The sequence below is a fragment of the Poecilia mexicana genome, unplaced genomic scaffold (assembly GCF_051168715.1).
Source record: "Poecilia mexicana isolate PSO_F unplaced genomic scaffold, ASM5116871v1 scaffold_19, whole genome shotgun sequence".
NCBI lineage: Eukaryota > Metazoa > Chordata > Actinopteri > Cyprinodontiformes > Poeciliidae > Poecilia > Poecilia mexicana.
This window is the reverse complement of record NW_028263388.1, coordinates 15031847-15055557: the sequence shown is the minus strand read 5'-3', so window position 1 is coordinate 15055557 and position 23711 is coordinate 15031847. Positions and strand designations below refer to the sequence as shown.

The 23711-nt window shown below is 38.3% G+C and overlaps 2 protein-coding genes across 10 annotated transcripts in view; one reads left to right on the top strand and one right to left on the bottom strand.

The window, feature by feature from the left end:
• mapta (microtubule-associated protein tau a) overlaps window positions 1-16174 on the bottom strand; it is a 35171-nt gene extending 18997 nt beyond the window's left edge. For 2 of the 8 annotated variants that reach the window (XM_014969374.2, XM_088016332.1), the window contains exons 1-2: window positions 14133-16169; window positions 3017-3152 (exon numbers count right to left, since the gene is read on the bottom strand). In XM_014969374.2, the coding sequence (XP_014824860.2) occupies window positions 3017-3134 (118 nt within the window). In that variant the 5' untranslated portion in view covers window positions 3135-3152; window positions 14133-16169. Of the gene's footprint in view, window positions 1-3016; window positions 3153-14132 lie in introns of all 8 variants that reach the window. The other 6 variants (XM_088016337.1, XM_088016333.1, XM_088016335.1 and 3 more) reach the window with 6 other exon arrangements.
• A 1697-nt stretch (window positions 16175-17871) lies between these two features.
• lrrc59 (leucine rich repeat containing 59) lies at window positions 17872-23636 on the top strand. Of its 2 annotated transcripts, none has more exons than XM_088016339.1 (8): window positions 17872-18044; window positions 18172-18278; window positions 20740-20799; window positions 21380-21538; window positions 21660-21764; window positions 22169-22241; window positions 22584-22775; window positions 22882-23636. In XM_088016339.1, exons 1-8 carry the CDS (start codon window positions 17888-17890, stop codon window positions 23160-23162), a joined length of 1134 nt encoding a protein of 377 aa, XP_087872465.1. In that variant the 5' UTR covers window positions 17872-17887; the 3' UTR covers window positions 23163-23636. The 2 variants fall into 2 exon arrangements, with proteins under 2 accessions (XP_087872465.1, XP_087872464.1); XM_088016338.1 differs by having other exon boundaries at window positions 17872-18056.
• The last annotated feature ends 75 nt before the right edge of the window (window positions 23637-23711 follow it).

The window sequence follows — 23711 nt, the reverse complement described above, 5'->3', positions numbered from 1 at the left end:
ACTGTCCATTTTCAGGATATCTGTAATAAACAAGTAATTAATGAGTTTTTTTAATATTAAAGTAAATTGGAAATGTAGGGGAAAATATATTAAAGTCAGACATTTGCAATTATTTTTCAATAAATAAAGATAAAAAAAAATAAATCAGCATTCAACAGTAAGTGAAGATTAATCTAATGATGTTTGAAGTAAATAAATAAATAAGTAAAAAGACTTCCAAATCCTTTTCAATGTAAAGGTAGGATATAAGCTTGCTATAGTAATATGTTTAATATCTGGAGAAATTTCACAAGTTCTGAAAGGGGGAAAAGTAAAATGAAATTACTGGATGGTAAACTGGACAAAAAAAAACAACTTTCAGATATTTGTATTTTACATTAAGAATTTAAAATGAAGGTAATTCCACAAAAAAATTTAATAAAATTGAAGGTAAACAATTAATTTCTAAATCTTGGAACCAAATGATTTACAGCATCTTGGTCTTGAAATTAGTAAATTGTTATTTTGATATATTGTTTTGTTTAGTTTATTTGCCTCAAGACAAAAAGGTTGTAGTATTGATAGGGACTCTACAGACTAACCACTACAGCCTAACTTCTGTAGGCTGTAGAGACTCTACATCTCCTACTTAAATGTGTTGATTAGATACTCACTTTGTGTTTCACTTCTTACTGATAAGCTGTTTAGCTTTGCAGACGAACGTGACTCTGTTGGCTGTGTCCTGTTAGTACACGGGATAATGGGAATTGGAAACGGGTATAACGACTGCACTAGTGAGGGCTGTAAACTGGGAAAAGCTAGGCTACGTACTAAGTAGCCACGTGGTACAATGGGATAAAAACAGGTGGGGGGAAAAAAAAAAAAAAAACACTTCTGATGGATTTAAAACTGATTATTATCAGCAATGTAAACAATCAACCCATGTCAAGATGGATAAAATAACAGACCGATTTTTTTTTTCTGCGACTTTCGTTTTGCAAACTCAAGTCACACTTAGGAGGGAATTCAACACAAATAGTGACAACATGACAGCAACGCAATGAATTTTGCTATTTTGATTTGATGAAAAGAAATTATAACCATAATTACAATTTATCATACAAAGCAAGTCCGCTCCGCCAAGACAAGGTCGTAGTAAGAACGTTACACCCTGAGCTGATAACTGAAGCATTTATTTTTGAAGTAATAAAATCTAGAGCTGAAATAGAAAATGGAATAATAAAAAATAATAAATAATATAGTAAAAATAATTTAAAAAATGAAAAAAAAACACATATTGCTGAGTATGAAACAGATTAATATTGGCTGAAATAAAATGCATGTAAGAATTAAAGATATAAATAATTATCAGCAGATTAAGATCTGAACATGTATAAATCTTTTATTACAGAACCATCTAACAGAGAAAACCTTTTAAAATCTAACCATTACTTTGAGTCTGTTTATTCTGTGAGCCCACAGCATCACAGATCCATCACTATGCTTAACAATCAAAACAAGGTGCTGTTTCCACATTTCCTCCCCCCCCACAAATCCAACTGGAATATGTGTGTTACTAAAAATCTCATCTTTATTCTTATCATTCCGTCCTATTTAGACATTTGTGTCACCGCATATTTATATGCATGAAAACAGTCATGAAAAAGTAAATAGAAGTTCCACTTTGATTGCAATTAGTTGCAATTTTCTAAATATTTCAGTTTGAGGTAATGCTACTGCAACAGAAGACATGTTTAACAAATGTATTAGCATCTTTATGGTGTATCATCAAATAAGACAGCTGACAGAAAAAAAATCAAGAAATAGAAAAAAATGTTAGACATATTGAAATCCACCATCAATAAATAGTCTTTAATGGCAGTTTTTGCATTCATACGTCCATAAAGAGACGCTGAAACGTAGAAAACTGTTTTCTCTGCAGCCCTAAATGCTTGATTGCTTGAGCAGCAACTTAAGCGACTAACACGGGTCTCGTTCAAGAACGTCTGACCCAGATACCCGGATTACAGTCCAGCTGAAGTCCATCATGTACTGAATCCATTGTGTAAAGATTAAGACAAAAAGAGGGCAGAAAGTCGGGGAGTCGGGCCCTGCCCCTCCCTCACTGTACCCTCACACAAATCTACATTTACAGTCTTTACCATAATAATCTGGGATTAAAGCTCCGACATGAAGAAAAAAATAGGAATTAATCTGCAACCTGTGGGCGTCAAAGTTGGAAAGCACAACAAAAACATGTAAAGGGATTAGTTAAAGCACATTAAAAGGGAATTAATTACTATTACTGACGTGAATTTACAATGATGGAGATTTAAACACATTTTGCACCATTATTCACCTGCCTAACAAGAATGTGTTAATACCGTATAAAAGAAAAATCTAAAATCTTTATTACATTTGTTTATTATGGCTTTGCATGAAAAACTGTTTGTTGATATAGAAATATTTAGATTATATTAATCCAAAGATATTTAGATTTTATTACCACAGTTTGGATAATTTCATCAAATGATGATGGCTAAAATAAAATTAACATGAATTATGTTTAATGAATTCATACTTATGTAACTGAATAGTTTTACTGAGTTTTAATGGTGTTCTAATAAATTAAGAATCTAAATTCATATAAACACCAACATAACTGGAGTCACAGGTTTCTTTCCCAAATATGCATACAGTCTGGAAAGTTGCTTGAACTTACATGATACTTTCCCGTTTCTTTTATATCACTTATCCCAAAATCATAAACAGTTCCTGTTTGTTTGCAGCCATTGCTTTTCTAACACAATTGTTCATTTAAGAAAGTGCATGTGATGTGTGTGTTATTTATCGGAGATTTCAAATGTGTGGCGGTGATGAAGAGTTCCTTGGTTTGTTGACTTCAGGCTAATTTCTAAACATACAAACTTACATATATACACCTTATATACAAATATACAAACATTAAAAAAAATGTTTTCAGGGTTAACGACTTGTGTGTGTGTGTGTGTGTCATTGTCCGCTGCTGATGGCTGACCTTTCATTTTGACTCCGTTCTCCTGGTGATGCTGGTCATTGATGGTCATGTTCGTTAAGGAGGCACTGACGGTGTCTCCAGAACCGTAGCTGTTCGAGGCGTTGTTCATGTACTCCATTGCCAGTTACTGGTCAGGCTGCAAAAGAGGAAACGACAGGGAGTCAGGAGAACAGCCCAGAACGTGCCTCACGTCAAACAAGTCATAAACTTCACGTGCAGGGCAGCTTCGGTGAACGAAGGGCCTGGCTGGAGGGACTAAAGGTAATGATGACGCACTTGAGGTCCATCACCTCCGAATGTAAACAGACACTGGGCCTGTGCAAACCCAGGTTATTTATACATCCTGATGTGGGGTCGATGCTTCATGTTACAGCCTCACAGACAAAAATAGCGCCTCCCCTGCCCCCCTTCTACATCCCCAGGAGCCCATGTGAATGCTGTCCTCACTGCGACAAGCTGCACTTCCTGATCAACCTCTTTGAGTTTACAGAAGCCGAACTCACAACAAGTCGTCACAGTGTAAATACTTCCTCCTGCGCCACGGTAAAACCCAGACGCTCCTTCATCCAGCCCACAACACATCAAGGCTCATGAAAAAAAAAAGAGGATTACATGTCAGATTAAGCCCAAGCCTCTGGTTACATCAGTTCAAATCATATTTGTTAATGCCCTCTCTCACACGAACTGTCAGACCCCGGCAGTGTGGAGAGCTTATGCCATAATCAGCCTCTCCATCCAAACTGTGATGCAGATTTGGCAACTTCTAAGCTTTAGTTCCTCTCTGATGCCCATGTTGGCAAAGCAACACGGCGGTTTAATCTCCCAGAGGTACGTTGTTGCTGAGATCCATCAGCTGTCAGTGGACAGGTCATACTGTAAGGACACACATTGGTCTGAGGGAGAAGTCTAAATAGTTTTTGGTTGGAAGTAAGTTTTAAAAATCATTTAACATTTTTACATTTTGACGGCGTTTTTATTCGGCATCCCCTCATGTATACATCTTAAGATAAAATTCGGCTGATCTGTGTCTCCCATTGTAACTCTGGAGGAACTGGAGAGATCCACAGCTCAGTTGGAAATGCAAAATTCTACTTTTAGGAGAAAAACTCAGTGGTGTCATCATGCTTTGGGATTGCTTTATTTTTCCCGAGAAGGGACAGAAAGCAAGATAACAATCTTTAACATACAATCAGAGCTACAATTGAATGGTTTAGATTACATTATGTTGGTCCAGATAAAATCCAGACCCAAATCCAACTTAAAATGCAAATCTGGCCCTAAAAGCTGCTTTTTGAAAGCATATTTTTGTTTATACGCCTACTGATGTGTAAAGCTACTAAAGATATACCTCCAAAGACTTGTAAAAGCAAAAAAAAGTTGGTGTACTCAGAGGAATAAAACTCATATGCACAATTACACAACATTTTTTTATTATTTTAAATAAAAGTTTGAAAACCACTTCACAATTTCATAATAATTGATCCTTTTAAAATCCCAATAAAAAGTTTGTGGTTGTTATGTGACAAAATGCAAAAATCGTCTTGCAAATGTACAAGTATTATATTTTGCAAAATGCTTCGGGTGAATTACAGTGATCAAGACAGGAGCTGTTTTTGTGGTTCGATTTTGAAATTCAACCTACGCACTTTTAGAAGTTGAATATTATAGCGTGCAATCATAAAAATAAAAATAAAAAAAATTCAGTTCTCCACGGTTGCTCCAATTTGGAGGTAATTATGTCAACTTACTAACCAGAGAGGGCCATAGAAATTTGATTTGCAAGAAACTGGTCAAGAACGGGTCAGGTTGTTGTTTTCCATGAAGTTGGGGAGTCTTATGATGGAAAGAAATCTACAGTAGCAAACTATAGAAAACAAGAGAGGAACATCGGGGTGGACACAGAAGGCATGTCGTCCTCAAACCTACGTTTTAAAAAGGATGTAGGAGGGAAATCTGAACAGTGTGGCTTGCTCTTTGCATTCAGATGCATAGTATCACTTATTCTTGTTTGAAAAGAGCCCAGCTGTTAACTCAGTCCAAACCAAAGTGAAAACATCAGAAAGATTATGAAACAGAAAACACACACACACAAAAACAAGGCCCTGTTCAATTTTTACAGGAATCCCACAGTAAAAACTCAACATTTTGGTTTTGAGTAAAAAACTCTCAAAACCCCAAATACTGGTTGAGTTGAGCCTACACATTGGGAACAAACTTGAATCCCATGTAAATATTTGCAAGAAACCCAATCTTGGATGAATATGTAAACAGAAAGTAGTTTCAACTTTTTCTTTTAGGATACTGCATTTCATTAAATTTGCTTTTCAGTTCCTGAAGGTTGTAAAACTCAACATTTTTTGACACCTACCAGAGAAAAACAGGGAATATCTCTCCCACCTAGCACAACTGTTATTTACAAGCAGCAACACCTAAACTGTTGTCCTGGTTACTCTGCGAGTGTAAATACACCTGGCTCAGCTATGCAACCTTCACTCTGCCTCCCCTCTTATCTTATGACCTCATGGCTGTTTACACTTCCACTTTCGGCCCAGACGGCAGCAACGGGACAATCAGACCCAGAGACAAGATCATTTTTCTGTCTCTGACTCTTTAAGTTTCAGATTTTTACTGTTCTGCTTTGGTTTGGGGTGGCATAACTATGGAAACAGATCAAATCAGGCAAAACGTTCAGGCAGTTTCTGCATGTTTTTGCCTGCCTTCCATAACAGGAAGCCTTATAAGCAGGTCAAACTGGGAGAGAACGATATGATTTGAAAATAAAAATGAACCATTGTCATTAACGGTGGAAAACAGTTGAAAGTATCCTAATAAAACCCAGTTATTTAACTTCTCCAGAAAAAAAAAAGACATCCTAAGGACGTTCCACCTGCACACACTCATTTAACTGGATAGATGCTGATCTGTGTATCTTGTAACTAATTTCTTCATTTTGGTTTCAGAAAGTTATGTCATAAATTATGAGGTAAAATTCAACTTTTTCATCATTTATCTTACAGTTTTGAAATTTTTACTTTCATGTGAAGTTTTGTATATATGTATGTACAAAGTTCTTTTTTTAATAAAATTGATTATCAGTTACAATTTTACATGGAACATTTTGCAGGCTTAGTTTTTTCTTGAAATTACGATTAAAATAATCATAAATACCAAACAAAATGTTTTTAATATTTCAAGGTGCTATCATATTAAATTGTAAATTGTTCCTTTACATTTTTTACAACTATTTAGAGCCAACAACTGCATATTATAGCTTTAAAATATTTTGTAATTTAGCAAACCATCCACAATATGGTTAGAAAATACATGAAACTGGTTTGAAAAATCTTTAAAAGGAAATTGTATGAGTATATATACATTGTCCTCTCATGAGGAGATGTATTATATTGATTTGAAAACATTTTTTGACAAACATTTCACAGCTCGTTCTTGTCAAATGTGATGATTTACCTCATTTATGAGGTTTTTCTGCCATAATTAATGAGCCACATTAACATGTTTTGCCTCACTAATGTAGCTGTAATTACTTTAAAAAAAAATTTAAAACAAAAATTTACAAAATAAAAAATTTACAAGTTAGACTCTACTTGTTAACTGCTAATGAAAATGAGTCAATACACAAAACAAAACAGTTAAAACTTTTCCATCCCATTACGCTACACAGTGTAGTTGCGATCAAAATTGGGTAAACAAGGATTACTTTTACTGATTCAGTTTATCTGAATTACTTTGCCACAGCCAGCTGTTGGAGAGCTACAGAATAAAAGCAGCTCCTGTAACAAGAAAAAAAAAAGTCTGTAAAGTGAAAGAGGGAGACATCAGCTGAATATAAATGGCAGAGTGTGTGTTGCATTGAAAACCCAATGAATAGTGTACTCTCGCTGAGCTACGGGACAAAACTCGTATTGTGGCTTCACGCATGACAGAATCCGAACAAGAAAAAGAAGAAAGCTGCAACACTGCCAACGAAGACAATCCCTCCAAGAGGCCGTTCACGCTGCATCCGGGAGCTCCGACAGCTGGAGAGCAAACAAACTCAGCGCTGATAAGAGAGCTGGCTCCTGCAGCTGCTCAACAGACATACACATATACTCACAGGGTTAAAAACCCATGAGAAAACACACTATTACTAAACATTGAATCAGTAAAAGAAGTAATCCACATCACTCTAGAATCCCTCTGCGCACATCTCGTCCCAAGTCAGACTGGGGATGTTAAAGTTTAAACAAAGCGTTGTCACAATAACACATCTGTGTTGCTGTAATTTGCTATAATTTAGCCATCTTCTCATAAAGAGTTCACGTTTTAGTGACAGGCTAGGACCACCACGTGGTAATTTAACCGCCAAACCCCTATCCGGACGCATCCGTTAATCTCAGGTTGATCTGATATGAGACTAAACACAAAGGCACACATTTCAACTCCTGCAGAAAAAGAGCATGACAGAAAGGTTTGTCGCAGCTTCATGAGGGGAAAAGGCGGAAAGGGTCTGCTGCTGCAGCCTGATCCTCTCAAGGGCGTGTGAAAATGAGACCTTGGCACGGACGTGGCCTCTGCAAGAAGCTCGGTCAACAGGGATGTTGACACAGCTCCAGGAGCTCTCAGCACAGCGCAGGGTGACTGAGTGGGTTGGACAGGTCTGCTGAGTAATAACTCTTAAAATTGCTTTATTCTTAATTGTGTTCTTGTCAAACAAAGGAGATGTATAGATGCATCTCAATAAATAAGAAATGTCAATGAAAGGTTCACTTATTTCAGCTCCTCATGGGGAATCCCAAAGCATTTCTGGGCCAAAACGAATATACAATCTCTTCCAGAGAGTTCTGGGTCTGCCCTGGATTCTCCTCTCGAATGAATACCGTATATGCAAGAATCCAAATGGTGACTTTTACTCAACACACCTTGTATGAAAAACTATAAAAAGATGGATTTTCTACTCCGGATGGAGCAATAAGTCTCAGTCTTAGGTGAAAAAGTTTTAGTCTTCTCCACTTTGTGTTTGGTTCATGTGTAAAAAAAATAAAAATGGATGGCAGAAGATAGACGATAGACTGGATCTTGATCTGGATGTTGCTTCTGTCTGTTAGGGGGGGTAGAAAATTTATCCAAGATTAGGCCTCAGGGGATCAGGTCCAGAAAGGAAACCCAAACATTGCTCTCTTTCCAAAGAGGCCTTCAGGTCGAAGTACGTAGGTAGTTTTATCACAATATTTTCTAGTATTATTCCGATAACAATAAATTGAGGCTGAGACTGGCTTCTGGTGTGATTGTATAAACCCACTTTTTGTGGTTGAGAACAATGGCCTGACTCTACAGCTTCAGCACACAAAGAAACAGAACCAACATCATCTGGAAAAAGCAAAGTTGTCGAATCAGACACCGTCGTCTCTATGCCCACAGCCAAAATGGTTGGTGACGAGTTTGACAAATCCTGTAGTCCATAGGAACCAATCGTCCTTAAAGTAACCTAGCATCCCATAATCTCACATCACCTTCACAAAAAGCCCCAGCAGACTTGTTTGTTAGCCTTTTTCAGCTCCTCAAAATACATGTGGACTGAATAAGCAAAGAGTCATGAAACAGGAAGCTACACAAATCAGGAAAACCTTGTTTGTGAAGGCTGTATTGGATAAAAGACGCTGTCCAGAGAGTAAACTGAGGTTTATTTACTCTTTCTACTGACACCTCACGGTTAGTCAGAACGCATAAAACCCGTCATATTTTGTCAGTCTATAACTTTAGCTATAAACTAGGAAAACAAAGAAGATGTTTCGTGCTTCTGCTTGATGCAAAATTAAAACCTGACAGGTTATGTTGCATAATTTCACTAATTGCTTACTTGTGTAATTCCTCAGTGCTACGTCAGGTCAAACCTAAAAAAACAAAGGAGACTCAGATGCCATGTGTGTGTGTGTGTGTGTGCGTGTGCGTGCATGTGTCCGTCTCCTCACCAGTGCAGCTCTTGGCTCAGCTGAAAGACGACGATGCAGCACTGCTCTCATGCTTGATTGCTTCTGTATCTCTGACCTACTTTCCTCATCGTTTGCCTCTCGGCCGGCTCACTCAGCCTCCCAGCCTGCAGCTTCTGCGGGGCCAGCTCTCTACTTTTGCAGTGTGGGCTGAAGGTGGGGCACTTTTTCATTTTCCATCTATAGCGTCTTGCAAGACCGGGCCAGGATGCATTGTTTTTTTTCTTTCTTTCTTTCTTTTTTTTTTTTTTTTTGCTCATAAGTGATGAACGCAAACACGCTGCAGTTTTGTGTCTAATGACGCCAACCGCACCCACTCTCCACATGCTTTGTTCTCCTTCAAAGTTACATCGCCCTTCTTAAAAAACAACAACAAAAAAACAAAAAGAAAAACAAACGAGACATAATCGACTTTCCCTTCCAGTTTGAAGAGGAGTTTAAGACACGCCGAATATCTTTAAACCACAGTCTTTCAATGAGGAATTCAAAACATGAGGAACTCTCGAGGTTTAATTGTGCAAATCGTTTAACTGCCGAATGCTCGGAGACAAGAACACATCTAAGCGCACAGTTCTGCGAGAGCAATGAGCCACAGACTTCAATCAGCATGCTGCTAATTAACCGAGCAGAACAGCAGAGTTTTAAGGCCTGCTGTGCCTTTTCGTCTTCTGTCTGACGAGGAGAAGCTTTTTCTGACGGATGTTAGAGCTCTGTCAGCTTTTCCTCTCTGTTTTCAGCTTGGAGTAAATGCAAACATACAGGAGGGAAAATACAGTTTTCACAGAGAATCAATTTAAAATGTAAACCCTAAAAGTTAATCAATGCAAAGCATAACTTGGGTGTCGCACCATCGTCTGCTTAGGATAAATTAATTGGTAAATGATCAAAGAGTGACACGGCCATGCTGTATCACTTCCTACAATACAAAGAGAGGGGCAGGAAGATAACATGTTTAGGAAGCTAAAACAAAATAACTGTTTTTTGTATTTGGAATATGAATAATAAATCCATATAAATCCAAAAGTTGCTTGAATGTTCCAGCTTTGTGGTCAAACGCAGGATAAAGACATACCAGATACAATCCAAAGAAGTAATTTGAATGACGTTGGCGGTTCTGCCAGCCTAAGCTCTCAGGGCAGAGCCGTCCAACGTGAGGCCGGCTGCTGGATGTGGTCACTTTTGGACTAAAGCCTAAAAGGGCCTCTCAGTGTTTCGCTGAGTGAGTCTCGACAAACAAGGAAAGTCTCTTGATTCGAATTTTTAATCATCTTTAAATATGTATAAACTCTCTATCTTGCTTAAATGTATATTTTCAGTTACAATGTTATTCTGCTCACTTTTTACTCACTAATATAGTGTTACACAAATGCAAATGAGGAAATGAGAGGGATTTTGTTGAACATCAAGTCCTACGAAATCTCTGAAGTGTGTGTGAGGCTTCCGATGCGCCCCATACTGAAAACTTGAAAATGTATATTGGGATCAGGGTGTGGTATTTGTTCCTTATTTAAGAGTCAAAATACTGTTTTGGGTATGAAGTATTAGTGCTCTGTCACCGTCCCAAAGAGTCAGATAATTATTATATAAACTAATCAGAAGGTAGGTTAAGCTCTCAGTTTCTCCTTTAGATTCGGCAGCGATTGGATGGAAAAGTGTGAGATTAGCTAATGCTATTATTGGATCATTTCTGCGACATTTGAGTTTCAGTTCATTTTTAAATATACGTAGTGATGCATCACTCATGCAGGACAAGTTTTTGACATGTCCACAGTTCATATAGTGTGACAGAGTTACTAGGCTGAATGATCCTAAGTGTTCAGAAACTAAAACAAAAGTATTTTATTCACTTTATATTATACCTTGGCACTAAATCACTTTGTTAGCTTTTAAACCATTCAAGCTCTAATATGTTTATTAGTTTATAAGCTCATATTATAGTCTAGTTTTCTATTTCTGTTTCAATATTCAATATATCATTGATATCCATTAGTGTTTGTATACTGTGTGTCTGGATTTCATTTATTTTGAATTAGATTTCGTTTTTATTTCTGCAGTGATGTCATATTGTAACTATTTCATTTGAAATGTGAATTTCCTTCAAACAAAAGATCATGTTAGAGCAACACCAACGTGCAGCAACATAACTAAACTTTGTGATCCCAAATTCTGCATGAATATTTTGAGAAGAATGACTTGTTCAAAGCTCAAGCAGCAGTTTTCAAAAATATATATTACAATATGTAGCGTTACCCCTGGAGACAAGCAGCAGGTCTCCTGTGTGGCCCTCCAAGAACACATGGACATAGACAACTGAGGAAAATTTATAATGTGGTTTTCTTCACATTAACCATCAGATGAACCACAATGCAAAACTGTAAATATTAAAGCTCTCTTGCACTATTTATTTTGTGATTTATTTTTTGATTTATGATTTATCAAACAGTCGCTCAACTAAAAACATGAGCTTAGACAAAAAAAAAAAAGAAATTTGAATTATAAAAGTGAATTAGACCCTTGTTCAGTGCACAAAAATCTTCCACTTTAGAGCCTGAGAGCTCTGCTCCTTTAAGGGTCCTGAATAAAAAAACATTTCAAACAATTACATAACAGCACAAACGATGATTGCATGACACATGTGCTGCAGCTCCTCCCAAAAGGGTGGAGGGGGAGCAGGAATGCACTGGATTATCAACGAGGAGGAGCATCTGGTAATGGCATCCTCATAATGGTTTTACTCCACAAGCAGCACATGGAGTGAAGCTGCAGCGAAACCTGACATGTGTCCAACAGATGCTTAACATGAGGGGGAGTAAAAGAAAAAAAAAAGTTATTCATTTTGTGACAAACAAGGACATGTTTGGAAATGTAATTAAATATATTCTGAATGTTTTCTTAACACATTAATTAAATAAACATCCAACAAAAAAGCCTCACATAACTGATGTTTTGTTGAAAAGTGGTTAAAACTAAACTAAAAGTATTACTGCCAAAATATTTGTCTCATTATAGTTTATGCACATGTTGAAATTTGTAAGAAGTATGGGAACAAAAGCTTGAACTGAACTATATTGAAATATGCTGCATATGAGCACAGAAAACAATAGAACAGCTACTAAAGGAAACTGTAAATACTACAAAGATGCCAAATGAGACAAAATATATTAGAAATTTACATTTTTGTTTGTTTTTATACCTCTTTTTTGCAATAGCTTATTGTAAATTTGTGATTGTTGATTAAATGTTATTATATTTAAACTGTTAGTAACATTATCTGTTGGATTAAATGTAAGAAGGCATGACCAGAAACAATAACTGTTGGTTGCCCCTTTGCAGTAAAGGAACTCTAATTTGGACAAATATAGAAGTGGAGTTCAGCACAGAGAGAAAACTCATGAAAAGATTTGTTATTTGCTAAATGTGTGCAAACCTGAGTTTGTACGTGCTTCTGATTGAACCTAGACACAAAGGAAAATCTTGAACTTAAAATAGCCACGCTGAGCAAACATACTCTCTGACAAAACGTATCCATATTTGCGCCAATGAGAAGCTAAAACAAAGAGAGAATAAATTCAGTTCAATTCTGCCTCTGTAAATTGCATCTGTCCAGAAGAGTCACTGTTTTCACTAAAGTTTAGAGGGGAGGAGTTGTCCGTGTCTGTGTGAGCATTCCTGAGCGTCACTAGAGTAACAATCCCAGCCAAAGTGCTGCAGAAACTTGCAGAAATAAGAGTATATCGGAGCGTTAACAAGATGGCACCGAAGCGTCTTTTTTTTCTTCTTCTTCTTCCACTGGATCACCTGGCAAGTTGGAGCGGCTCCAAGCTGCGGTTACAGACTACAACATGCCCGCTCCGTGCAGAAGAAGAAAAAATAAAACATCAATGCTTTGCAAGTATGAGATGGAGAGGATGGAGGACAAGGTGTGTCCGACGCCAAATCCATGCAGCTCAACAAACCCGCAGGTGTTATTGCATTAAAAACAGCCAATTAAAGCACACAAAGGGGTCACGTTTAAAGGCTCTCCGGCTCAGATTGTGTCCACTGACCTCAGGTGGATTACCGTGGAGTCCATATGTGACAGTTAAGCAAGCTGGCTCGCTGCACTGTTGAGCAAATGAAAAATGGGCTTGGCACAGGCGCACAGGCTGCTGACGGCCCACTTAAATAAATGTCATTATATAAAAACACAAAAGACACACATAATCAGTGCAGTCAGGTGGGGAACCGGGGGATAAGGGGGTGTCGTGTTTTGCAATGATTAAGATGCAGAATTTAATGCATGTTTACAGGTGAGGGAGGAAAAAAGAAAAAAAAAATGCATGAGAAACCATTCGGGCCCCGAGGTGCAAGAAAGAAGCGAAAGATCCAGAATAACGGGCAGCAAGGAAAGCAACGTGAACGGCTTCACTGCCTAAAATTCACACTAACGCGCTGAGCTCAAAGCAGACGACGGAGACAACAAAAGCACCGCGCACAGACACCAAACAGGAGTAAATAACACCGAAAAACATGACATCACTGTCCTCCTGAGACCTCGCAATAACAAGATTATAAATATTCCGGCGGATTAGCGCCGTTAGAGCGTTCAAGGACGGGGGACCTGCGCCGAGAAGGATGGTGGAGACATTTTTATTTGATCCCTGCGGGGAACGAGGAGAAAACACGCGAAATGCCGAGGCCACGGGGAGGCGACTGCTGCTCCGGGGCTGGAGCGATGATGGCTGCAACACAAACACGTTTCTGCCTTTATTGTGGGAGAGGATCGATGAGGAGGATGGAGACGGCGCATGGTGCACAAAAATAAAAACAACTGAAAACGTGTGAGACAAAAAAAAAAGAAAAAGAAAAAGAAAGAAAGAAAACGCGGCTGCAGGAGGAGATGCGCGGACAGACGATGCAAGAAAAGGCGTTTTTTTAGTCCTGAGCGGGATGTTTCTGGCCGTAGAAACGCATGGAGGCCAAACCTCTCCCACCTCACACAAATATATTAAGTGACAAGACAAGGAATGCCGATGGAGAAAAGACGACGCTGCGTCCCGCTCGCGTCTGTGCCTCGGTCTTCGATCACCAAGTGATGACTCGCTGATTAATTTGGTGAAATGAAGGAAATGTGTCGGCGGTTTTCTTACCTGACAGCAGACAGCGGTGTTGTCTCTTCAGCGGCAGTCGCTCACCGGGCACACACGCATACACACGCACACTCACACACGCACAGCTTCTCCGCGCAGTGCAGCGGCAGGCCGGACGGGGGCGCTGCGGAGCGGAGCCCAGTCCTGAAATGCAACCTGTCTGCTCACAACAGCCATCTGCTGTCATGTAAATAAACACTAGCAAAGACATGACCTGTTTTTATAGACAAAAATTAACTGCAGAACACAGGAGGAAAAAAAAGTGTTAACAGAACATCTTATTTTGATTATAGGGTTAATGATGACTCCTACACGCAAACTAATAGGCAATTTAAAAAAAAAATAAAAAATTTAGGATAGAGCGGCAGTTTTATGTAAATAAAAACATGAGGAGTTTGGAAAACTGTCAACAGATGGTGGTTCTCCAAAGCATGAACGCGTCACAGGCCTCAGATTTTCATTTTGAAAAGCTGTCGGTTTTCCGACTGAATATTCCAGGCGTAAGACGTCATAAAATTCAACAACTTGAAATAGGAAGGTAGAAAGCACTTGTTTCCAAAAGAAAAAGAGTGAATATGTAGGACAGTAACAGTACAGAGAAGCTGTAATCACAGACCGCCCTGCGTACAAAGGTCATGGCACATAAAACAATGCCTCCCTGTGTCAGCCTTCTTTTACTGCCCTCTCACAGCCTCACACAACTTTTACCACCAAGGAGAGAAAGCAACCATCTCCAGGGAAACAGTGTTGGAATTACTGACAGTCACATCTTTGATGCGTTGGCAGGATGCGACTCTTTTGTGCCATCCTTCTCCTCCTCTTTTGGACATGTGCCCAGGCAACAGCTGCCACTGGCAGTGGGGCTGCAGATTATTTGGTTTTACCCTGTGGTGGGAGTTCACTGTGAGCCCGGTGCTGCGGCGAAATCATTGGCTTGGCTTTAAAATCCCTAAGTGGTCTGGAGCCGCACAGAGGAGCTGATTCATTTTCACTGGCTTCACAACGATTTGACTGAAGCTAAGATGGAAATGTGGTTCTGCATGACACGGTAGTCTGTTTTTTCTGTTTGTTTGTTTTTTTTTATAGGTTGGATCCATGGTTGACCTTGTTCACACCAAGGTCTGATTCTACATCATGAGATTATTGCAGCTGAAATAAAGATTAATTGGATCAGGCAATATTTTTGCAATCTGTTTCTGTTCAATGTTGGTGAGTCTTTGTGAATTATGATCCCAGTTGTCTGGTTTTTTTTGCAGCTGTAGCTCATCTTCTTTAAAGTTCAAAATGTTGTAAATTCAGAGATTATATTTTGCATCCCTTGATTTTATTGAGTGGTTTAATTAAGTTACCGCCGCCTTTCTATCACCTTGATCCTCTCTGCCGATTCTCCTCTAACAAACAAGGGAATTTTGAACTGCACATATTAAAATAGTCAACATGTTGTGTTGTAGTAATCCTCTCACCTTATCTACTGTTAAAGCTTGGCAAGTAATTCAAAAGCTTGAGGGCAGGTCTAGCCTAACATCTCTTTTCACCCCATTATGTGATAATCCCCTTTTTTTACCTGGGATTTACGACTCTGGCTTTCAAGTATGGGCAACAAAAGGCATATCTGTTCTTTCTGATTTAATGGACGGGCCAAACTTGATGTCCTTTGATCAGTTATTTACCAAATATAATATTCACAGACATGATTTTTTCCGGTATTTACAGGTGAGGGACTACATTTTGAAGAACACAACAATTCTCATCAACCAAAATGTCTCTGATTGTGAAAATCAATTATTTAAACCAAAAATTACAAGTTCTACTAAGACCTGTTATAGTTTATTAAAAGAATTAGGGGTTACTAAATTGTCTGCCTTAAAGGAGACATGGGAAAAAGAGCTAGCCATAGAGATCAGCAACGAGGCTTGGGATGAAGCTTGGGAAAACGCAAAATATTTAAGTGTTTGTAATAAGGTTAAAGCTATTCAACTTAAAATTTTACATCGGGCCCATATATCTCCATATCTGCGTCATCGATTTAATCCAGACCTTTCTCCGCTTTGCCCCAAATGTAAAATAGAGGTGGGTAATCTAACTCACTGTCTTTGGTCCTGTAGGAAAATTCAACAATTCTGGTTCAGTATAAAGAAAGAGTTGGACAAGATCTTCTCCGTTAGCACTGAGTGTAATCCAATGTATATGTTACTGGGAGTGACAAACAACAGCCTTAAGAAGAATTGTGAAAAACATCTGTACAGGATGCTTACATTCTGCGCTAGAAAATGTGTCCTTTTGAACTGGATAACAGATAAGGTCCCATCCATAACACAATGGCAACGGACTGTCCTTGAATATGTGTCATTGGACTTTTTAACCAGTAAATTACATAATAGAGATGATATGTTTCATAATATTTGGGATCCCTTTATATTGTATACTGGTCTTGATATTTCTGCTATTTTTTCACGTAGCCTTACATAATATATTGCATTAATGTGTCTGCTTTATTTTATTACTTTAATTATTTAATTATTATTATTTATTTATTTTTTGTTTGTTTGTTTTGAGCTGGTGTATTGTAACGTTAATGTTGTGTGGAAAATGTTTCTTTTGTCTCCCTTTTTTGTTTGTTTGTCTTTATTAAAATGGAAAAATAACTAATAAAAAAAAAATAGTCAACATAAAGTTATTCCATTAGGAGTTTTTGATATCTCCTCTCAACAAAAATACTCTCTTTAGACAACAGCAGAAAATTTCTGCCTCTCTGACAATGTTGGATGATTTTTTTCTTGCACCATGCTTTTCACATTTGAAGCTTACAGAGGTTTTTCTTTAAAGCCTCTGTGGAAGACTTATGAATGGAAGAGACTCAGACATGTCTCCAGGCATGTAAACTGACTGCCCATCTGGCCCCATCACTCTGAAGGAGATGTTGTGTAACATCATTTATTTGGCTTAGACAGATGAGAAGTTGTGCTAAATCCTTTGGATTACTTTGAAATAACCACTTTTATTTCTTCTATTGTTTATCATCCATGACTGGATGCCATGATTTTCTGGATATTCACTAAAAGAGACAACCCTAAAGCAAGAAACGCTCATGGGAGGATTAGATTAATCATTTTCTGGTTTAATTTGCAGCTTCTTCCATTATTGTGATAGTTAAAGATATGTACAAATATCTTGACGAAGAGGATGAAATTATTACAAGTATAGCTGCAATTTTCCATGTTGTTGTGACGGTGTAGCGCTTGGTTGACTAAAAAAAATCATAGATAGGAAAATATTATTCAATCCCTTTTAAATACATCAAAAAATACATTTGTTTGATACATTTTGTGTTAAAAGTTATTTTACAAAAAATAATTGTGTAATCGTTTTCTACAAAAGGCAGCCATACTTTTGTTTTTATATGGAAAATAAATATATATGGAAATTATTAGATACTGTAAATGGTCAGGTAAGCAACCAGCCTACTTCAACGTTAAAATTATCATTCATTTAGGTGCATGACATGCTTTAAAGACTAAGTCTTTCTGTGCCAGTGAAGTCTCTCTTTAAATTATGCAGACATTCTTAATGGTGCTTATTTTTAAATGCATGCGCTTGTTGTACATTACTTATGATTTTATTTTTATAAAAAGAAAAATATATATTTAAAATATATATTTATAAAGCTTTGAGGAAAAACTAAAGAAAAGCCGCTGCTGTGTCCTCCGCCACGGTAGAGGGCGCTGTCTCGTTAGCGTTGCCACGTTGCTCAACCAATGACGTGGATTTTCATTGAGAGGCAGTCAGAGCTCCAAATATACAACTCTAACAGAGATTATTCTTCGATTGGCTTATATTTACACCCCGAAACGCTCGATTTCTGTCTCATTTTTGTCATTATTGGACTTAGTTCTTCTCCGGCTGTTGTACCAGGTGAGCAGTCAGGTAAAGCGTTAAGATTTACTGTGTTTCCTGTTGTCTGCTTGTCAGGAGTGTGTGCAGTAAAACAGTTTGACTCGGTTCTGAATCTGGTGAACTCTGTTGCCGTGTTCCCTTCAAGACTGCAGGATGAGTAAACCCAAAGTGTTAAACCTGAAGGATAAAATCAGCGGGAATGAGGCGGACCTGAGCCTGTGCAACCTGAGTGAAGTGCCAGTCAGAGAGCTCGTAAGTCACCCAGCAGCTTTTATTTAATCGTTTATCTGCGAATAAAACCTCAATTTATGGATTTACAGACTTAAATCCAGTACTCTCTTCCTGTGTTTTCCGATTATCTTATTATTTTGTGCATTCTTTGTAACCAAATCATCCATCAGTGCAACACACATCCACCAACAGTCATAACATTATAACCATCTTCCTAATATGTCAATTGATTCTATTTTTGTTTGTATAGCCTTAGCCGTATGGAGTAATTGCTGAAACTGCAGATTTTTCTATTGGATTTAAGGGGTGCACTAATATTAGCCTTTTCTCTAAAATAATCATTTTAGCTATTTCCTTCTAGCTAACTAACCTGCCTCCCAGGTTAATGCATTTTTTTATTGATTAACAATGATTAGTATACTGAATGGAGCAAGTCAAAGTAAGAGAACATGCTAGTGATACCCCACATGCCACTAATGTTAGCTTATACACTAATTTTAGCATATTGAATAGAATAAGTCCATGTTAGTCCACATGGTTGTAATTCTCCACAGGTACAGGTTAGCAAAGCTTAGCATTGTTGCTAAGTTTTAGCATCAGAACACCTGATTTGGGTCCAAATGACAGGCACGCTTTGACAGGCCCCATTTAAATTTCTTCAGAAATTTTTTAGTATTACTTGTTATTAATTTAGTGTTGAGGGTTTTTCTGGTAATGAACTGCCACGAAGCATAAATCAGATTTTTTATAATATATTTACCACCAATAACAAAAAAAAACAAAAAAACTTTTTCACTTTTCTGCAAAATTCACCATCTGAACAATTCTTGTTAAGTAGTGTAAGATAAGTAGTATTTTAAAAGAGCAGAAGAAATCTTATGTTTTTTTAACAATAACAGTATTTGTTGTTAATTTCTTTTCTAAGGAGATAAGGTAAGATAAGGTAATTTTATTTATATAGCACATTTTCAGCAACAAGGCAATTCAAAGGAGGCAGGTCTTTACTCGGAGCATGGTCCTAACTCGGAGGCAGGTCCTCACTCGGAGGCAGGTCCTCCAGTTCAAGCAAATTCAAAAAGACCAAATCTTGGTATTTTTGTCATGCTTTCAGCACTAAGGTTTGTCTGCATTGGGAATATTTTTGTGTTCCCACATATGGGAATTGCACTAAGGTGTTATTGCACTAAGGTTTGTCTGCATTGGGAATATTTTTGTGTTCCCACATATGGTGCGTTGTGCATCCTCTCTGCTGGAGAGCGTCCCTTCAACACGACACATCCTGTTTCTGTTGACATCAGGCTTTATCTCAACAGCAGGCTTCACCTCAATAGCAGGCTTTATCTCAGGCTCTTCATTCTTGTTTAGGTCTTCGAAGTCTATTGATTCGATGTCTTCCAAAACTAGATCACCTTCGTTCATATATGGATAGTATTTGTTTATGTCCTGGTCGTCAAAGACTACTGCGTCTTGGCTTTCAATGTTTTTTAGTCCATACTCAGAGGCCGTTCGCGACTCAGAGGCTGGTCCCGACTCAGAAGTCGGTCCGGACTCAAGTCGGTTAGTTTGGTTGAAAAACTGTGCCAAGTTCTTTGTGTTGTGTTTGGTTTGCTGCCATAATTCTAATACCATTACATTTTATTTTCAGTCCCTTAATTCTATTTATATCTTACATTGCTGACAGCCTATCTCATAATCTAAAAAGCTTAAAGACATATTAGAAAAACAAATAACAGTGAAACTTACAAATGTTCAGAAAGAGAAATAGTAAACACTCCATGAAAGACATAAACAGGCTGCAGACAATAAATTACATTAAGTAGTAAGTAGTAGTAATATTTCAAAAGAGAAGAAATCTTATGTGTTTTGAACAATAACAATATTAGTTGTTAATCTGTTGCTAAGAGATGAGCGCGTTTTCTGGTAACGAACTCCCACGAAGTATAAATCAGATTTTTACTTTTATAATATACTTGCCACCAATAAGAAAAAAAAAAAGACTTTTCTTCCAAATTCACCAACTGCACAATTCTTGTTAATCTAGTAAGTACTATAAAATAAGTAGTATTTTAAAAGAGCAGAAGAAATCTTATGTCTTTTGAACAATAACAATATTTGTTGTTAGTCTGTTGCTAAGAGATTCTGGTAACGAAGTGCCACAAAGTAAACATCTGACTTTTACAAAAGTAAAAATCAGAAGGCAGTGCATTAACATTAGCAGTGCACTGTCCCCCACTATTAGCATTAGCCTTTTCCCTAAATAAGCTTTTTAGCATTTTTCTTTTTATTATTAGCCATGTTTAGCACACTGAATGGAGGAAGTCAATGTAAGACAACATGCTAGTCATCTTGTGAAATAATAAACTGAAAAAGTAACACTGTTAAATCCTTTGGAATTAAGATATTTAAGCAGTTTAATAAGTTACCATGATTAGGAACATAATTGTTTGTATTAATCTAAATCTTACTTTGTTTTCTCCTACAGTCTTTATTTCCTAAAGCCACAGTCGTGGACCTTTCTTGTAACAACATCATCTCCCTTCCTGTGAGTATCAAACACACACATTGCTAAATTTTTGACCTGAATGACTTGAATCGCTAGAAAGGGCAGACAGATCTTTGCATAGGTGCCTGCTCCTCTAGATAGCACCACTAAGAATAAAACCATTGTTGAAAGAAATCCATAGGTGCTCTGAAGAAGATGCTTTGGTCAGATGAGACATAAACTGATCTTTAAATCCTCCATGAAAAACACTGTGCATGGAGGAAACCTTATGCTACAGCCTGACCACACCATCTTCATGGTGAATGTGGTGGTGACTTACACATTAATATCATTGAATACTTTTCTGGTCAGTGCTGATGGGAAGATGTGTGTATGTTCACCTTCTAGCAGCAGGAGAAAGACCCTAAATACACATCAAGAGCCACAGTTAAATTATTGGTTTAAATTCAGTCATATTAAGATATTAGAATTGTCTAGTCAAATCCTTGACTTAAGCTCAGTTGTAGCAGAACTTGAAAATGTATATTTGCAGCTGCTCGCCATCCAATATAGTTTTTCTTCTGCTTACACAGTTCAGATACGTGATTGTTGTCTGTTTTACCCCATTTCTCTTACGCAGCCAGAGTTTTGCAGCCTCATCCATTTAGTGAAGCTTGACCTGAGTAAAAACCAGCTTACCTGTTTGCCAGATGACCTGGGGAACCTGGTGAACCTACAACACCTGGACCTTTACAACAACAAGCTGATGGTCCTGCCTGTCAGCTTCTCTCAGCTCAGGGTGGGTAGGATCATATTTTATATGTACAGTTGTGCCAAAAAGCCTGAAATACAGCTAATATGTGTCATATTAGCAGTATTGTTGACTTATTTTATTTATTTATTTTTTTCCTTTTGTTTAGAGTCTGAAGTGGCTCGATCTGAAGGATAATCCTCTGGAGCCTGGTTTGGCCAAAGCAGCAGGAGACTGTCTGGATGAGAAGCAGTGCAAACAGTGTGCCTCTAAGGTGGCTGCAACACATTCAGCTGCTTTACACACAAGAACTAAAAGATTTCTTCTTTTCCCCATTTTTTAAAAACATCATCAGAAAACGTTAATAGATCAAGATTTAATTTCACTAGAATTCAGGGTTCCAATCAATTAGAGCAAATCGCCCAGGTAGTGAGGAAACAAAGCAGCCACAAACCATTACACTACTACCTCCATGTTTGAATGCTGACATAATGATACACGCCTTTTATGCAATTAGACCTTTCTCTCATCGGCCCTTTGATAATATTTTCCCTGACGTCTTGGGAATCTTTAAGATGTGTCTTTTGGAAAATATGATACCAGTCTTTGTGGAACCAGTTTCTCTGACCTTAACTGAGGCTAGCTCAAAAATAAAAACTCAATGTCGGTGTGTTTCAGGTCCTACAGCACATGAGAGCCATACAGGAAGACTATGATCGTGCACGAGAGAAACGCCTGTTGAAAGAAAAAGGTAGATAATTGAATGTTTGTTTGTTTCCCCCGCCCCCAAAGAGGAAAGATTTTATTATTGGAGATATTTTGAAATCCATAAAGCTACATATGACCGCCACTGTTCTTGAGTCAAGAAAAATGGCTTTAATCACCATTTTTTCCGATGATTAGTTTGTCCATCCCTCTCTATTTTCTTTGAACTCTGTGGTTTGTCATATTTAAAGCCTGAAACCATAAAACAGACAAATTCACTCTATTTGCATTGTCTAAATGGATCGAAATGTCTCGGAGCCCCGTTTATCTGCACAGTGACGATGAATCGGGAACAGGGAGATGACCTTATGTCGTTTTTGCACTTAAGAGCTGGAGAGGAAGAAGGAAGCGAAGCAGAAAGAGCGGGAGGCCAGAGAAAGGGAAGCTCGCAAACGGGAGAAAGCAGAGGAAAAGGAGAGGAGAAGGAAGGAGTACAACGCTCAGGTGGCGGCTCAGGCTGTGCAGGAGCAGCAGAAGAAGAAGAGCGAGGAGAAGAAGAAAAAGAATGGGCAAGCAAAAAGTGGGGGCTAAAATTTGTTTTATTCTGATTGTTGCATCTTTCCAAAAACAAAGCTGAGGCTTCAGAAGCTGAAGAAGCTTCAACATCACTTTTCATGTCTTCACAGATAAAAAGGTCGACGTGAAACCAGCAGCTAAATCACAGCGTTCTCTCGTTGGCTGGATTTTTAAGCTCCTCCTCCTGCTGACGCTGGGAATAGCCGGAGTTGCTGCCGCATGTCGGCTGACCGACCTGAGGAGGGAAGAGGTCTGCGTGCCGATCAATGCGGCCGTGGACGACTGTTTATCTTGGGCCAAAGTGCAGGAGGGCGTGGTCAGACAGCTGCTACGCAATCTGTCATCCGCTGCTAAGGACCTCCTGGAGTCCACACAAACATCGAAGAACTAAACGCTGCCATCAGAGACGAGAGCTGCAGGCTTTTCCTGGTGTCTCTGGGATGTTTTTTTAACATGTGGAAATTGTCGTTCCCGTTTGCGATGCCGGGATGTGGAAGTTCCTGCACAGAGGCTTATTCCTATGGAATTACTGTCAAAATCTTTATATGGCCTGTTTTCTTTACATCAGCTAAATATCTCCCTGTGGACGGCGTTTTGCACTTTACATTAATCGAAGCGGAGGCTGCCCTTGAGGTGTTCAGCTAAATGTGAAGCGGACACGTCTGTGCTGCTCTGGAGTGTCGTCAGACGTGTGCGCGCGCGTGCCAAAGCTTGTCGGAGCATGTGCAGTGCCTTCTCCATCTAGGCCGCTGTTCCTGTCGAATCTCGCAGGTGAACGCTGTAAATGCTTGCAGCTGGTAATTGAGTCATTTTTGCTACATGACAAATAAAAAAACAGGCACATTTTTGCCAAAGATGCAAGAAAGTGAGTTTTCATGTCATTTCTGAGGAGCAAACTATTGTTTTCACTAGAGCTTAAAGGTTACCTGCCCTAATTTAA

Bases quoted from the DNA above. Each gene is read 5' to 3' on its own strand.
- lrrc59 (XM_088016338.1), top strand. From the start codon at position 17,888: ATGACGTGGATTTTCATTGAGAGGCAGTCAGAGCTCCAAATATACAAC. The intron at 18,057-18,171 runs GTAAAGCGTTAA...GTTCCCTTCAAG, and splicing joins TGTACCAGGTGAGCAGTCAG to ACTGCAGGATGAGTAAACCC. The intron at 22,776-22,881 runs GTGGGGGCTAAA...ATGTCTTCACAG, and splicing joins AAAGAATGGGCAAGCAAAAA to ATAAAAAGGTCGACGTGAAA.